Source organism: Pavona decussata, unplaced genomic scaffold (genome assembly GCF_977016875.1).
Source record: "Pavona decussata unplaced genomic scaffold, jaPavDecu1.1 SCAFFOLD_21, whole genome shotgun sequence".
NCBI lineage: Eukaryota > Metazoa > Cnidaria > Anthozoa > Scleractinia > Agariciidae > Pavona > Pavona decussata.
The window spans coordinates 5271354-5287084 of NW_028145444.1; the positions used below are offsets into that span (position 1 = coordinate 5271354).

Sequence of the window (15731 nt, forward strand, 5' to 3'; positions counted from 1 at the left end):
TTAAAATACTAAGTCAGCGTGCCTTGCGGCCAATCTGTAGCTTATGCGAATCCCTCAAGTGTGATTCTGGGGAGTCCTCTGAAATGCTTGTATTGCCTTCCAGATGTTTCAGTTAGTGCATCTACCTGCATCAGTTGGTTCACAAGCTTTACCAGATCATTGTGCGTAGTTTTCACAAAGTGCTTTCCCGATCTCTTCATCAAACTGCATTCCCTTGCCACACTTTGCACTGTTCCTCTTGCGACAGGGAGCATCCTAGCACAGCGTGTCACTGCTGCACATGTTAGATTGGGCCCAAGCTTTCGAATACCTTCTTTTATGGAGTTGTTATCATGTTCAACCTCGAGGTCGAGGGGAACATTCTTACCATTTCCACCATTATTATTCACACCTCTATTCCAATGCTGGCGATAAGCTTGCTGTGCACTAAGCAGAGCTTGTTGCTGCAGTTGGAGGTAGAGTGCTTCAACAGTATACTTGGTACTTCCCCTATCTGCATAGAATTGTAGGAGGAGGAACCTCCAGCAGCTCATAATACGGTCTCCATCCTCTTCTGCAATAGCATCAGTAAGATTCATGTAGAGAAGACTGTGGTCCATTAGGTTACACTAGTAATTTAACATGTCATCAGACTCCTCATTTGGGGAAGTTGAGGATTCTGCAGACTCTTGGTTATTTTCCATGATGAGGCCATGAGGTGTTCGCTCATGATTGCGACGGTGCTGACTGTCATTCCTATAAAATTGATTAAGTAGAGTCACTTAATTATTGAGTATTTATATGGGAAGTGCCCATTTATGATAGGTGGAATGCATAAGCTATGTATGAACAAATGGGCATTGCTGTAGCTGCTTCAATTTGTGGTGTCTCCAGTTATGAAAAGTTTCTCATAAAAGATTTCTAAGGAAATGGCCAGGAACATTATTTCTGGATCTGATAATTATAGGAACAACAATGATTTTTTTGTTTCAAAGGAGACCATGTCATATTATTGATAGGTGTTTTTCAATGCAGTCCTGTAAACTTTCAGTATAATAACCCTATTACATTATATAAGATGAATATAACTACATGGGAAATAAATATTGTCATAGTTAATATAATACATTTACTTTGACATGTATTATCACCTGAATGATAGTCTATAGCATACATGTACATGTCAATTGCAGGAGGCAGAATGACGGTACGAAATGAGGAAAACTTATGCAATGAGAGACAGTTGTATTTGTAGGGTACGTTGTAACACAATACGCCTTTTGATACTGGGCAGGGTAATTTCTAAAAAAGACCAAAGGATTTTCAAACTTCTGAGTTCAAACTTTTGTCTGTGACAGTGTATTCATAAATCCCCTTTATTAACCTGAATGTTTTGTTGCATCCACTTTGTCTGCAAGGAAAACGACCATCAGGAGTCATCTGGGCTTGACGTTCTTGTTTGTTGTCATGATCTTCAAGAATACGATCAACAATATCATTGTATAACTTGTCATCCGCAATAAACTTATCAACAATATGTGAGGCTAACTTTCTAAGGTACAAGCGTTTCATGGTTTTGTCTGCGCGTGATTCATCTTTAGGGTCGTGGTTGGCAGTTGGAGAGAACACCATCAAAGATCTTAGCATGGAAGAAGGCCTTGGGGGTATCACTCGGCAACTTCAACCAGGATCGTACAACCGCCCTAATGGACCAGTCTAGCCACTTCAAGTACTTCTTACTAGTCGAGGTCAATACCAACTGGTGGTATAAGGCTGGAATGAGATTGTTGGTGAGGACAAAGAGACGTTGCTGGGGCTTAAGGGGGGCTAGGGATATGTTCCCTAACCCCTCGTTAAGCTTGCCAGCCATGTCCGCCCTCATTCTCATCGGAGAGAGAGGAACCCCCAGGTATCTCTGAGTATCAGCGTCACCTATTGCAGGAATCGGTTGCCCGAAAACCTGCAAATGGGGATGTGAGTTGACAATCCACATCTTCCTCTTGCCATCAACGTCAATCCGCAGACTGGCTGACTTTCCATCCAGCCCCGCACTAACTTCCAAGCCACTGAGCTAAAACTCAGCAGCAAGGTCGTCGAGCAGGTGCTGGAGGCTGCATGATGTCCCTGCGATCAGCGCAATGTCGTCTGAGAATGCTCCGGCATTAGTCTCGCCTCCTTAACCATTACACCAAGCTCAGGATCGAGGCAGTCCAGTGCCCAGTCAATAGTAGCGTTGAAGAGGTGGACAGCAAGAGAATTGCCCTGTCTCACCCCTCGCAACACCCTGATAGGCTCACTGCGGTCAGGGCCAATGCGTAGGCATGTCCAGGCATCCCCGTAGAGCTTGCCCAGATAGCCCAACAAAGGGGGTGGTACACCCATCCTCCCAGTAGCGAGCAAGAGACTCTCATGGCTCAGAGAGTCAAAGGCCTTCTTAATGTCAAGAGAGGCGATGTTAAGTGGTCGGAGATGCAAATGCCTCTTGTTGCTCCCTGTAGAGGCAACTGTATTCACAAGTCATTTAAGGCAGAAATGTTACAATGCAAATACCTTTCCGATTTTGCGGAATGTGTGCAGTCACAACATCTTCGCAGAAAGAAAGACAGGGTATTTCGTCTGCCATTACTCTCTCAATGAGGAGTATATAATTTCCCCTCTGGGACATATGTTCCGGGACACTATGAATGACTTTATAGTTGTCTAGGTCCAAAACAGAGTCACAAAGTGGCTTGTCATCTGGCAAGTGATTACCAGAAATCCGCTTTGTAACTTACACGTGATTGATCCAGTGGTGATCTTTGTTTTGATTGTCCTCTGTCATTTCCCTGACTTTCTGGAAAATGTCAATGTTATCAAAAGCAATTTTCCATCCAGGCCCAATCTCTTTTGGTGTAACAATACTGCCAGGACTGCTTCTCAGTGGCTCTCTACAAACTGATGTGTCAGTGTTCAAGCCTCCATGTAAAGTAGATGAAACTGCTGGTAGAGTGTGAAATGAGGCACTGTCATCACATGGTAGTTGGCAGTACAATATTGATTTGTCACTTCAGATGAAGACCTCTGAGCTGGGGAAATCTGTCCCACAGTAGGGGCAAACTTTCTTCCTGAAACAAATCTTTCCCGATGCATGAAGCAAGAACTGCCTCATCGTTTTTCTTCTGGCAAACCATTTTGGCATTATATAACAGGCCAAACTCATCAGCTTTCTTATTATAAAATGAAGGTGAGACAATGCAGAAAGGATTTTGGAGTTCTACTTCAGTAAGAACAACATTATTTTGAACATTTTTTCTTCAAAGCAAACAAACGTCTTCATGACACTTACATGGAAGCCAGTGTACTTGATCAGGGTTGTTACCATCAGGTGCACCGTATTCATGTTTCGACAGCACTGCTTCAATACAACAGATGCTGCCACCACCACACTAGGCAGCCACATGTCTTCGTTCCTTCTTTTATTACGGACTGGGGTGGCTGCTGTCATCAGAACAGAGTACAATAAGCTGGCCTTCTTCAAAGACAGGTCTTGGATCTCTGCAGCAGATGTTTTCCTGAGCAATGAAGGATTCTTTGCAGAGACCGTGGCACAGCACTCTTTTCCATTTTCTTTGAGAAACAGCTTCACCCGTTCCAGTCTCAAATCTTTTACTTCAAATGCTGCTCGTGCAATATCGCTCCAAGTCTTTGCACTAACCGTTAAAAATCTTGACAGCAAACTTGGTTGCTTTCTTTGTGTTTTCTGGAACGGCATTATGAATTATTTGGTGGACTTCTGAGGGCATCACTCGTTTTAAGCGCTCTACCATTTTTTCTCCCCTACACGCAAAATTACATATATTGCAGGATATCTGTTACATGCGGACGACGAATATCAAGTGTGCATGCCTGCATGTGTCACTGACTGAAAAATAATATATCTGCACATACTGTATTGGCTTAAGGCATAACCGCACTTCTTAAAAAACAAACAGTCAATAATTATTGCAATACCAAGAGGTCAGTGAAGAGAAAAGGCTGTTCAAGGGCTGACAGCTACTGAGAAACATACAATAAACTTAAGACTGACATCTGGTTTGCTATAGTTAACCTACAAAAATGCTTTGTATTAAATTCATTTTTCATAGATCTGCCTCCGAATCCAAAGTTTCAAGGGATCACAGAGTCTGATAATGAAACAACAGTTAATTCCAGAAGTATTCAGCATTCATAAACACTTATGTACACAAGTAAATCTTCTTTGGCCAGAAAAATGACTGCAAACATTCAAAGTTTTTTTTTTTAAGCAAAAACATTTGTTGTAGAAAGCTTTGGTATAGACAAGCCATGTCGATCATGTAGGTGGAGCTCGAAGCTCAATTGACTTATTTAATGAGTTTTTCTTTGCTGGAACTAATTATTCATGATGTAAAAATTATTTCAAAATTTGCATTACTGTCTGTGACACATCATCCTGTCTTCACACAGCACTCAGAGGTTGTTTGTGGTTGTCTAACAGCCCAAGATGAGCCACCAGGTGCAGGCCTGTCTGAGGCGTCTCCAACCCTTCTTGGCTTTAGCATCTGTTTAGCATATTTGTCCATGTTCTCCGTGTAGGCCCTATCTAACCTTGTTTTCAGATTAGTGAGGGCTGTTCGCTGCAGCTTCCTTGTTAGGTAGCCAGCCGAGTGCTGGTTTTTATCTTCTGTAATAGGGTCCTCAACTTCTTCATACTCTTACTCCTCGCTGCCCATGTAGTCCACGTACAGGCAGTTGTCACATGACTTCTGGTATAGCAGTGCCATGATTTCAACTTGTCAAAACCAAACAGATGCCTTTCCAATTTCTGATGATAAAAGTAAACAGTAGTTGTTTCATTTTTTTCAAGTGCTTACAGTATATGTTTGATTGAATTAAAAATAAAATCCTACAAAATTAAGTTACACTACACAACTGCAAGCAGAATAATGAAAGGGAAAAAAATCAAAAACACAAAATTGCCAAACCAAATGGTACTGGAAAAAAAAATTGCACCCCAGCAGTACAATAAGTGCTGTTCTATGTTTGTCAAGCACACTTGCATCTAGGGCAAAATTAAGTGCACATGGGTGGAGCCCTTAATTAATTGAAATTAGAGATAAAATATTTTAATAAAACTTGAGCTTAAGAGATGCCTTATTCTCCTGCAGCTTTCTTTGTATCAACTGATACCACTTTTCCCAATTCAATCCCACCACTGGAAAACATTCCACTGATTGTTGAACAACTTCTACTTTGTATTGGTCGTCACTATCACAGGCCAACAAATCTCCGAGTGGGTCAGCTCCTTCATATCATTTGGTCAATCTTCACGACGCTGGAAATCTTATTATAAAGATATTTGATAAGGAGCCCACATCACAAATGTGGTTTTCAGAGGGGTCCTGTATGGGATAAATTACAATATAATAAAATGCCTAAATAGTGAAAGCTAAGAATTGAAAACATTAAAAAATAGAATTCAAACAATGGGCATAAAAATGGAAAATTCCAGAAACACTCCTAATATGTCTTTTAAAAGCTGGAATGTCGAGTATTTTTAACTTCATCAGATAAGATGTTCCAGTCATCAGAAGTTTGTTAAATAAAACGGTTTTGGCCCCAAGAGTAACGTGATTGGGGTTTACAAGTGTTGCTTGTAATTCGAGTGTTGTAATTGTGAGTGTCTTTATACCTATGAAACCATTTCCAGTCAACAAAACGGTTTAAAGCCTTTAAAAACAATATCAATTTATGACATCTTTTTGTCAAGTCATCCCAGCCAAACTGATCAAGCACCTCGGTAGCAGATGAATGCTTTGTCATATTGAGAACAAGTTTAGCAGCTAAATGTTGCAGCACTTGGACTTCTTCATCAGAGTCAAATTAGCTTTGTCTCCCCACTTGACATCTACCAAATAAAGTCAATGTTCCACATCAAAACAATTGCACGTGCTCAGTACATCAAGGCCCGCTGGTGGCAGAGTCTCTAGATTATCTTCATTGCTCAGGCCCGTAGCAAGGCTAAAACCACTGGGGGGGGGCCAAGCAAAATGGTTAAACAAAGCTACACCTCCCTCCCCCGTCAATTAAAAAAACAGACCGATTAATTAGGGAGTTAAAGATGTAATAAGAACGCCAAAAAAGCAGTAGATTTAGTAAGCAAAGCAATAACTTTGCGCATCACAGTTTTTGGTACGTTTATTTGATGTCACTGTACGCGGACTAACATGTCAAATTGACTAATTTCGCGTTTAAAGGAGGACGTAGAAAGACGACGAAAAATTATCCTTTCTCTTTTTCAGTGAACTTGGAATCGGGCAGTAAGAATCCGCCTGAAGGAGAATTTGCCCTAACATTAAGAAGAAAAAAAATAGCAAGTTAGAATTATCGTGATGAAGTTTAAAAGAACGCGAATTCTCTTTATAGATAAATTATAAATGTTTTCGCTTCCATCACGTCGTCTTATCTTTAACTCCCTACTAAAAAATACAAATCGGTCATAAGGCGTACAAGCTAGGATTCATGTTACATAGACATACTTCTGTTCACAATGCCACAGTTTGTGTCGACTTTGTCGAAAAGGACACTTTTATGGGGATATCGTATGTTGAAAATGTACCAAAAAACTGCTTCCTGTTTGCTTTTTCTCCGAGAAAGTTGTTGGCAACATCCACCAGATTTAAAACATCAGTTTTATCTTTATGGAGGTGGAGTATCATCAGATGGTTTAGTCTGGAATCGCCGGTTGTTGCACGCAAGTACGTTTTCACTCGCTTTAATGCGGAAAAGGATCGCTCACTAACTGCATTTGTTGCTGGCATCACCAGTATCAGCTTTCCCAGGATGCAAACCTCGCTCAAAATAATTTTGCTTGAGCTATCAAGGGATTGATAAAAGGACACCAGATCAGCGACGTCAAACTTCGAAGTATCATATCCCATTGACTCTGCAATCTGTGGTAATAATCGCAGCTGTCCTTCCAACTTGTACGAATCCACATCTTCTCCATACGTATTGACCACTTCAGCTAACTCAGTCTCGTATGGCTCAGAGGAAATTGACTTTAAAATTAGCTCCTGGATGTTCTGGTAGATTTTTAAATCCTTCTGGTCAAATCTCGATGTAATGAACTGCGTTGTAGTATCTATCGCTGCATAATAGATTTCTCTGTAGTGGTCTTTTGGGGCTTCAGCAAAGTGATGTGTATCCAGTGCTCCAATCTCTAGCCTTGACAATGCCTTTCGCTTCCTGGGCAACTTGGGATCTTCAATTTTCTGAATTTCGCTTGTTTTGCGCTGCAAAATTCAAGACCAAAATAGTTCAAATGAGGCTTCATTCCGATCTTTTAATAACGTTTTCACCACGTCATGGGCAAGCCGGTTACCCTGAGCTGCTGAAGTGGATGAATTTTGCAAGGCGCGACTCAGATTGTCGGTTTGCTTGAGCAGCCGCTCTCCCAAAGAACAACCGAAGTAAAAATTAAAACTGTTCATCATGCTTTGAACACCTCGGATTCTCGCTTTCATTTCAGTGTCCTTTAACACAGTTAGCGACCAGTCCCACAGTTCCATGAGTTCAGTATGATTATTAATGACCGCTGCTAGCGCTTTGCCCCGCACAGTCCATCTTGTAGTGCAAAATGCGTGTACACCGCGTGACTCATTTCTAGTTTCGGCTCTTATTGTGTCCAGCTTTGTATTCCTTTGCGGAGAATTTTTAACCAATTTGCCAATTTCCCTAACTGTCTCGAGTGAATCGCTGATGCATTCAACGGATTTGATGGCATCGGCGACGGCCAGGTTTAAGGCATGTCCATAACAATGTGTGTACAAACATTTCTCGTTGATATTCTCGATTTGCGTAGCTACTCCAGTTTTTTCGCCTGCCATTGTTGCTGCACCATCGTAACACTGACCACGACCGCGCTGGATGTTTACATTCATTCTCAGTAAAGTATTCTTCAGTACTGCCACTACCTGATCTGCAGTTGTCCTTTCTAAGGGATGCATTCCAATGAAGTCTTCGTGTACAACAAAAGATTCATCGACCCAGCGAATGCAAATTACTAACTGCTCCTTGTAAGATACATCCGCAGTTTCGTCAGCCATGATTGTAAAAAATGTCGCATTCTGAATGTCCGTCGATATTTGACGCAGAACCCCTAAAGCCATCTCCTCTAGCATCTCATTTTGAATTACTGGGGATGTGAATTTGTCACCTTGCTTCTGAAGCCACTCTAGAATCTCTGGGTTTTCCTGAGAACGTTGTTTCAGCAACTGATGAAAATTGGAGTTTTCTTCACTTGCCGTCTCAGAGACCCAGTTTCCTCTTAAGGGCAATGCCTGTCGAGCTAAATACCTGATGTTTGATAGGATGGTTAGGAAAATCTTTTTATTCTTTCTCTTCTCTAGTGATTGCTGTTCAGATATTAACTCTCCGATATCACCACGCGCTGTTGAAGGTACCGTGACATACCTCGCCATTGCTTCCAAATGTGCGTCAGATGATTCGTGCCTGTGAAATCCCTTTTTCGTGTCAGTGGCATTTTTCCAGTTGCTAAAGCCATTCCGTGCAAATGCTGGATCTGCGTTCAAGGACGTCGGCGTGTTGTTTTCAAGTGCTTTTAAGCAGATATGGCAAAAAACTACATCTCTAGTCTCATCGTAATGTAGCCACTTGTATTGTTCAAACCATGCTGGCTGAAATGACCTCTTTGTTAGCTTCTTACTGCCAAATGTCTTCGCTGGGAATTTAAAATTCTTAGGCTGATTTGGGCTTTTAGATGCTATATAGACTTGATCCAACGGACCCGATTTACTTTTTATTTCCTCCTGATAACCAGCAGACGTGCTTGCTGTCAGATGCGCTTCATTTTCTTGTTCCTCCTCTGTCATTTCATCACCTCTTTCACTTCCTGCTGCAGTGGTACATGTTTTAGCCCAAGATAAAATGGTTTTCCGTCGGCAAAGAACCAGTTTAAGTTTCTTTTTCTGTGGCTCTTGAGAGGACATAATTATTTGTGTGGCTTTCCACAACACGCGAGCACTAAATTGTTATAAAATAAGGCTATTTATATTGCTATCAATGCGTGGACGTCTTAGAAAACAAGTAGTTTATTTCAACAGCTTTAAGGCTTGAGATTGGTTGATTTCGATCCATTTTGGTTCATATTTCCTGGTCGCAAGGAAGGAGTGCTTTTGTTGCTGTTGTATAAAAACCAAATGTTAGCGGAGAAAACTGTCAAACAAATTATTAAAGGTTGTGTTTCGGCACTTTTAGCGACAGAATTCAAGATTGATTGCTTCACATTATTATTATTATTATTATTATTATTATTATTATTACTCTTTTTTGTTTTATTATTTATTTTTTGGCATATTGTTTTTTACACTTCCAAAAATTCTGGGGGGGCTCAAGCCCCCCCCTGCCGCTCCCCCTGCTACAGGCCTGTTGCTTGTGATGAATTTGGGATAGACGACTTCTACTGGTGGAGCTTTAATAATCTCAAAATTCCACACGAGCACACATTCGTAGTAGGGGCCATATAGTTCTCTTGGATCTGTGAACTATACAAAAACAAAATTCACGACCCCATCAGTACACTTGTGATATTTTGGTCAAACGCAAAATATGAACAAGAAATTACCAAGGAAATGAGAGCTTTCTTAACCTGACCTTTAAGGCCTACCTGGATCAACGTCTTTAGGTGTAGTTTCTGAAGTTAGACTCGACCCGACAACGTCATTTGATGAACTTAACAGTCGAGGCGACAAAATAATGTGAGAAGGTAATGTAAAATATAAAGCAGATTATGATTATCCTCAACTTGTATCTTAAGGGTCATACAGGGGTATTTTTTTGATGTGTGATTAGCTGATTTCATTTTCCGTGAAATTTGAATTTAGAAAATGATTCTTAGTGATCCGTGACCACGAGGTTTTGCGTGACCCATGAAGAACTTGAATAAGTAGTCTATATTCGTGATTTTACCATTCTATTCTCTGTGGTTTTGAGATGTAAGTCTTCCGAATGGTTAGAGTCGTCTACCAAGAATGATTTAGATATACTATTTGGACTTAGCCTTTCACGAATTTCGCTTTCTTCAAGCACTCCCTTTAGCGTAACAACAGGTTATTAAAAAAAGGTTTTCTTACTTTCTTGTTTTCCTGATTCTGGAGGCAAAATATTTATAAAAGTCGCTGAACTCTAGAGTTCTTGCATGTCCTCGAAAATCGCATAACCTTATGCATCTCTACTAATCATAAATCTTCAATCCTCTACTCTACTAAATCATATCACGCTACTCGACCATCTACTCTACCAAACACATGCATCTCTACTCTTCTCATCTCTACCAAACAAAACCAGACGCATCTCTACTCGACTCGACTCGACTTGACTCAACTCACACAACTTTACTCTCTTCTCTACTCGAATCAAAGGCAGTCATGCCTTGTCTCATCTCCACTCCACTATATGTTACCTCCCCTCAACTCTACTAAAAGCAAACAACCTGACTGACTCGACTCTACCAAAAAACACCTAACTTTACATAACTCGACTGACTCGGCTGTACCACAAAATACATTAATTAACACATCTCATCAAGGAAAAAATATCAACCATGACCGGCCCAAAAGATTTTTAAAATTCTGTCGCACTAAGGCATTCTTTTCACAGCTTGATATATTTATAAGAATATGAAACACCTTCTTTAGAAACAGAGACGCTCACGTTTACTACGGCACATCTTGTGATTCTTGTTCATCAGGAGGCCGTCAATAGCATAGTTTTGTCTCTCGATCTTCTGTATTTATTTTTCACAATTAAATTTTTTTCTGCGTGCCCATTCGAAAAAGAGCATCTTGAATTATTACAATGAATAACAAAGGATTGAAACTGCTTCCAAGGGCTTGTTCACATTCTTCTTCTATCAACTCAAACTGATGTCACTCAAATGGCTTCATTATAGCCTTATCTAGGTGTTCACAATAATCACTATTGTTTTAGGAGCTTTTGCAACTCGGTATGTATTTAATCATCTTCAGTTGTAAGTGTTCGTTATAGTGCAAAGTTGAATTTATTTCAATATGACAATATGAAGTTATGCTAATACATTGCTGTTTGAATTTTAAATTACCGCTTAACATTAGTACAATAGTACTAAGTACAAACACATGCAATGGGGAAACTGTAATTTCCAAATTCCATCCATTGAAACAAAATTTTGACAGCCTAAACGATGTAAGTACTGTTAGACTGACAAGCATTGTGAATACTAATTCTAAAAAAGTTAGTTTACTCGCCAACCTGTTTTCCCATCAAATTGAAAGCGAAGGTGAACTTACTTGAAAAAATACGTTCACGCCTCTGATAAACCTATTTAACTTAACTTAGTTCTACCCCTATTACGTGCCATGGATTCTACTCTTGAAAATTGTTGATTTTAAATTGAATCTTTTTCACATGTTTATGTAAATATTTCATCGTAGTAAAGAAACAAATCTGTAGAAAATATAAAGTGGTGTCAAATAGCCTATATACCTAAACAGCCAGAAGGTCTACATAGCAAACACCACCCCCCTCCCATCTCCTTTTTACTCACATTTGGCCGCCTCAGACTCTGCAGAAATGGGAGGTCTTTGACAAAAACAAACCTTTGCTTTTGCACCCTTCAGATAAGTCACTTTCTTTATGTGCGTTTATCTCCGTGCTTCTCATCTCGTTTATCTTAGTCAGAACAGTTTTGAAGCTAGCCTTGTCGTTTCCTTGGAACACCTAATTCATCTTTCATTCTCGATGCTCCTCTTCAATTTCGTGCCAGAAAAAGGCGTCTGAGACCATGTTTCTCTAAAGGTTAACCATGATTTTCTTCTGGTTTTCTCAGACAGTTTTAAAGGTTAAAAATAAAAATGGTGTAAAAGATAACTGTGGAATAAAGACCTAGTCCACCTTTTAGTTAAGTTAGTGGGCGACTATTTGTCGATTCTTTACCTGGTTGACTTGCAAGAAAGTCCTGCGTGATAGTAGAGCCCTCGGTTGCCTCGTTGTAGGCCTCTGTGAAAGCTTGGAAAGAAACCCAAGAGTGGTTTCTGAAAGGCAAATCGCATGCGTTTGGAATTAGATTACATAGAGAAAGCTCTTTGATTGGACAAAAAAATTTAGGAAAATGAGTAGCTTATGCGAGGACGAGACAACAAAAATTATCTTTTGTCGCTCTATTTGAAAGAGAGGTATATATAGATGCATATCTAAAATCCAAAAACTTAGCAAACGCATTACTAATAACAGTTAAGCATGATTCAATTTCTAGAAAAATTTAGATCTGCCAAAACAAAAGGATCTAGGAAATTGAAACTGGTTAAAATTAGATACTAAAATAAACAGAAACCTATAATGGAGCATTGTTTTCTCTAAAGAGTAGAATTGCATCACCCATAGTCTCCTTGGCAGCCGTTTTTTGGGATGTCAGGCCATTGCGTTGCATGACATCCTAAAAAAAGGCTATAAAGGAGACTACATCACCTGTGGAGGTACAAAAACAAGGCTTTTAATGCCATCGTATTAGAATCATGTAGTTGAACAATAAGGTACTTACGCAAGTGAGATTTGACTCTTGCAAAGCTTGCAGTCCATGTAGGTAACGTTTGAAGCTTGTATAAATGGTCTGCGCTCTCGGTAAAACTGATACCCCACTTGGCTGTTACCGTATTGACAGTAGCCATAATTGATACCACACTCTTGACATTTCCACACTACTTTATTCCGGGACAGGGTCCTTCCAAAGTGAATAGTGTGACATGCAATGGCGGAGATGAAGAACTCAAGCACAATCACAAGTAAAGCACGATTAACTGGGAGGTGTGAGCAAAATGGAAAGGAGTTTGGCATTAAGACAAAACGTTTTTGACCATCTGTTAGTCATGGGCAATTTCTATGCCTAGAAATTTCAAAAAAAATCTCTTCTAGCAATCTGACTTCCTCGTCTGTTTCTTGAATGGCGAGGATCACGTCTTTGCCTCTCAAGCTCATTACTGGTGAACTATACCACGGTTGTAAACTGGTCCTTTTCAACCCTTATTTGACACCAAACTTTTCATACCAGTTTAAACAGATTTGCCCAGGAAAAGTGGCAAAACACAGTGACTGCTAAATTCTGGATTCTGTGTATTTCATTTTAGATGAGTTTTGTGTGATGTGTGTTTTAAAAGCTTTACGCTTGAAATGGACTGGCAGAATAAACGCCATAGGTTTAATTGCAGCAATTGAAATCCAGGCATTTTTTATTGGAAAATTCACTGGGCTCTTGACTGATTGTAATTTTTCAACAGCAATAAAGACTGTTTCCCAAGTGAGTGGAAACCTAGTTGAAAATTTCCATTTCCATGAATTTTCTTTTTCTTGCATGCTGGTGTCCGGTTCTGGATACAGGCCTTTAGGTAAACCCCTCTGCTTTGTTGGTGATTAAATAAATACGTTCAAGTATATAATAAATGCTTAGCGATGTTGATGTTGTGGATTTCATGTCTCCATAAACTGTAACAATATTGTTGTTTTCTTTTTAAAAAAAGAAACAGTTGATAGCATCAGTAAATGTTACATGTATGTTGTGTTGAATGCTTGGTAATTTTTGGATCAAGTCATAATGGTTGAACAATTAAGAGATATAATGTTTTTGATAAACATAAACATTCAAAACTAAATATCAATGAAGTGATTTTCTGGTTGAGCAAGGTTAATACTTGAGTATGTCCCAAATGTTCACTGTATAACCATGAGTAATAGTAATAACAATAATTTTTGAAAGGTACTGTGTTGTGTCACTGAAAAACTTCAGGTACAAATATTAGAATATTCTTCTTAAAGCTTGGGCAATGCCATTATGTCATCTTGTATCGCTCTTTGTACCTGATTTTCCTATAAACAACTTGATTTCTAATGGTTGAATTAAAATTTGAGTAAAATTGGTCATGGTTGACTTTGTTAAAGAAGGAAGTACTATAACGTTTAGTATAATCTATGGTTGTTTGTTTATAGTTAATATTTCAACTTTCAATATTGTCACTTTCTCATTTTTCATCTGAAGTTTTGCGAAAAAGGTTACTTTCTAGGAGAGGGGACACTGCCTCTTTAAGAATGTTATGAGAGGGGAATATCATCAAATTAATGATGTGTCCTCATAGCTAGGGTAATCAATCTGAACGTAATCTCTTGGTCCCTCTGTTGGTGCTTTCTTTGCGGAGGTTGTATTCATCAGTATGCCTCTTGCTGTTGAAAGAGTAGTACAAAGTGAAGTTAACATGGGAAGTTCTATGGTTTTCTATGGCAATGCCCCTTAAACTAACTTTACTAATTTTATGAATTATCAATTTCCCAGATATAGAAGAGTATTAAACTGTTGCTCCTTGAATGGAGCTGAAAGGAATAGAAGGAAAAGGAATTTTAAATGAGTCTGGTGTTGTTTAAATAAAGTATGTTAACTCTTTGTTCATGGAGTGCTGTTTGGGGGTTGTGGCAAACTTGATTGATTTGATGGTGACTATAAATGTACTACTTTCCCTAAATGATTGAGACACTTTAAAATTAAAATCTTTTGTGTGTGGTAGTACCTCTCTACATCATCAAGTTCGTAAGCATTGGAATATGCTCGTAGATCTATTCTTATTGAATCCACCCTTTGAGCAAATTGTGCCAGTTCTTCAGGTGACTCTGGCACAGGTTGTTTGTGGAAGAAGTGCACGTAATAAAAGGAAGAATAATTATTGTGGTTGTTAGTTTTGTAAGGTAAACAGTATGTTTGTTTTATTATTTGTTTTTGTTTTTGTTTTTTGGCTTTATTTTTCCAGTAGATTTTGTCATGTGAAGTTACAAGTAATCAGATTGTTTACAGTAATAATGGGTTACTGATTAGAATGCGTTATTTGATGAGAGTATTATAAGTAAGGTATTGCCAATACAGTGGGATCTCTGATAGTATCAGCTAGCTAAGCTCCGGAATGAAAAAGCAGGTTGTTAGAAATGGTTTATTTCTGAAGAGGTTTAATGTTCACAGTGATTTAGTGCATTATAATGTATTTTGGGTTCTGGGTCAAAGGCTGAGCTAAATAAAATTATTGGGGTTTTTGATAAGTTGGGCTTTGTCTATATAGTTTGTTGCTGGGATGATCGTATCATATTACCTTGCTTTTGTTGCTTGGTATCTGGATAGATTTCACATTCCCTAAGTTCAGTTTTGGAAGGGTTGTTGTCAGCTGAAATGTAAAAAATAATAATTTTAGGTTAATTAAGCAATCATTTTGTTTTACATAAAGCAATAACATTTAAATAATTACTGTCGTGTTCAAACAAAGGATTTTTGTGAGATATGCATGATGTGCTTTCAGCCGGTCGTTTGCCTGTATTTTGCAAATTGAACAAAAATGTTTTCTTTTGTGGTAGTGTTTGTCGAACGTCTAGAGGGTTTGGGTTTATTAGAACAGCAATGACTGCAGAAATGGAGGAATGTTGTTGCTCACAGTAAATTAAATGGCTGTTATTTTTTTTTTAGGTTTTTGAAGTAATTAGTCAATGGCCTAATTCATAGTACACAGTGAAACCTGTTTTAGGTAATTTAGGTAATTTAAACTATATTAATTTGCTGAATTTTTATTCTTTATAGTGTTTGTTTCCTTTATTTTTGTGTTAGATTTGGATTTTTTCACTAGTCTGTATTAATTGTATAATTGTGACTTGCCTTTCTCATTAGACTTTTTCCA

The 15731-nt window shown here is 38.9% G+C and overlaps 1 protein-coding gene and 2 pseudogenes across 1 annotated transcript; all 3 read right to left on the reverse strand.

Moving 5' to 3' along the window:
• Window positions 1-13: 13 nt before the first annotated feature.
• LOC146486399 (uncharacterized) lies at window positions 14-3730 on the reverse strand (annotated as a pseudogene).
• A 2649-nt stretch (window positions 3731-6379) lies between these two features.
• On the reverse strand, window positions 6380-7919 carry LOC146486400 (zinc finger MYM-type protein 1-like; annotated as a pseudogene).
• A 29-nt stretch (window positions 7920-7948) lies between these two features.
• On the reverse strand, window positions 7949-8870 carry LOC146486401 (zinc finger MYM-type protein 1-like). Its single transcript, XM_085097163.1, has 2 exons — window positions 8064-8870; window positions 7949-7972 (listed from the first exon to the last, which is right to left on the reverse strand). Exons 1-2 carry the CDS (start codon window positions 8868-8870, stop codon window positions 7949-7951), a joined length of 831 nt encoding a protein of 276 aa, XP_084953289.1.
• Between the last annotated feature and the right edge of the window lie 6861 nt (window positions 8871-15731).

What these genes read in the sequence shown, in the direction of transcription:
- LOC146486401 (XM_085097163.1), bottom strand. Translation starts at nt 8,870, where the DNA reads ATGACAGAGGAGGAACAAGAAAATGAAGCGCATCTGACAGCAAGCACG. An exon ending in TGGCTGACGAAACTGCGGAT is followed by an intron (nt 7,973 to 8,063) that starts GTATCTTACAAG and finishes TGCATCCCTTAG; the next exon opens with AAAGGACAACTGCAGATCAG.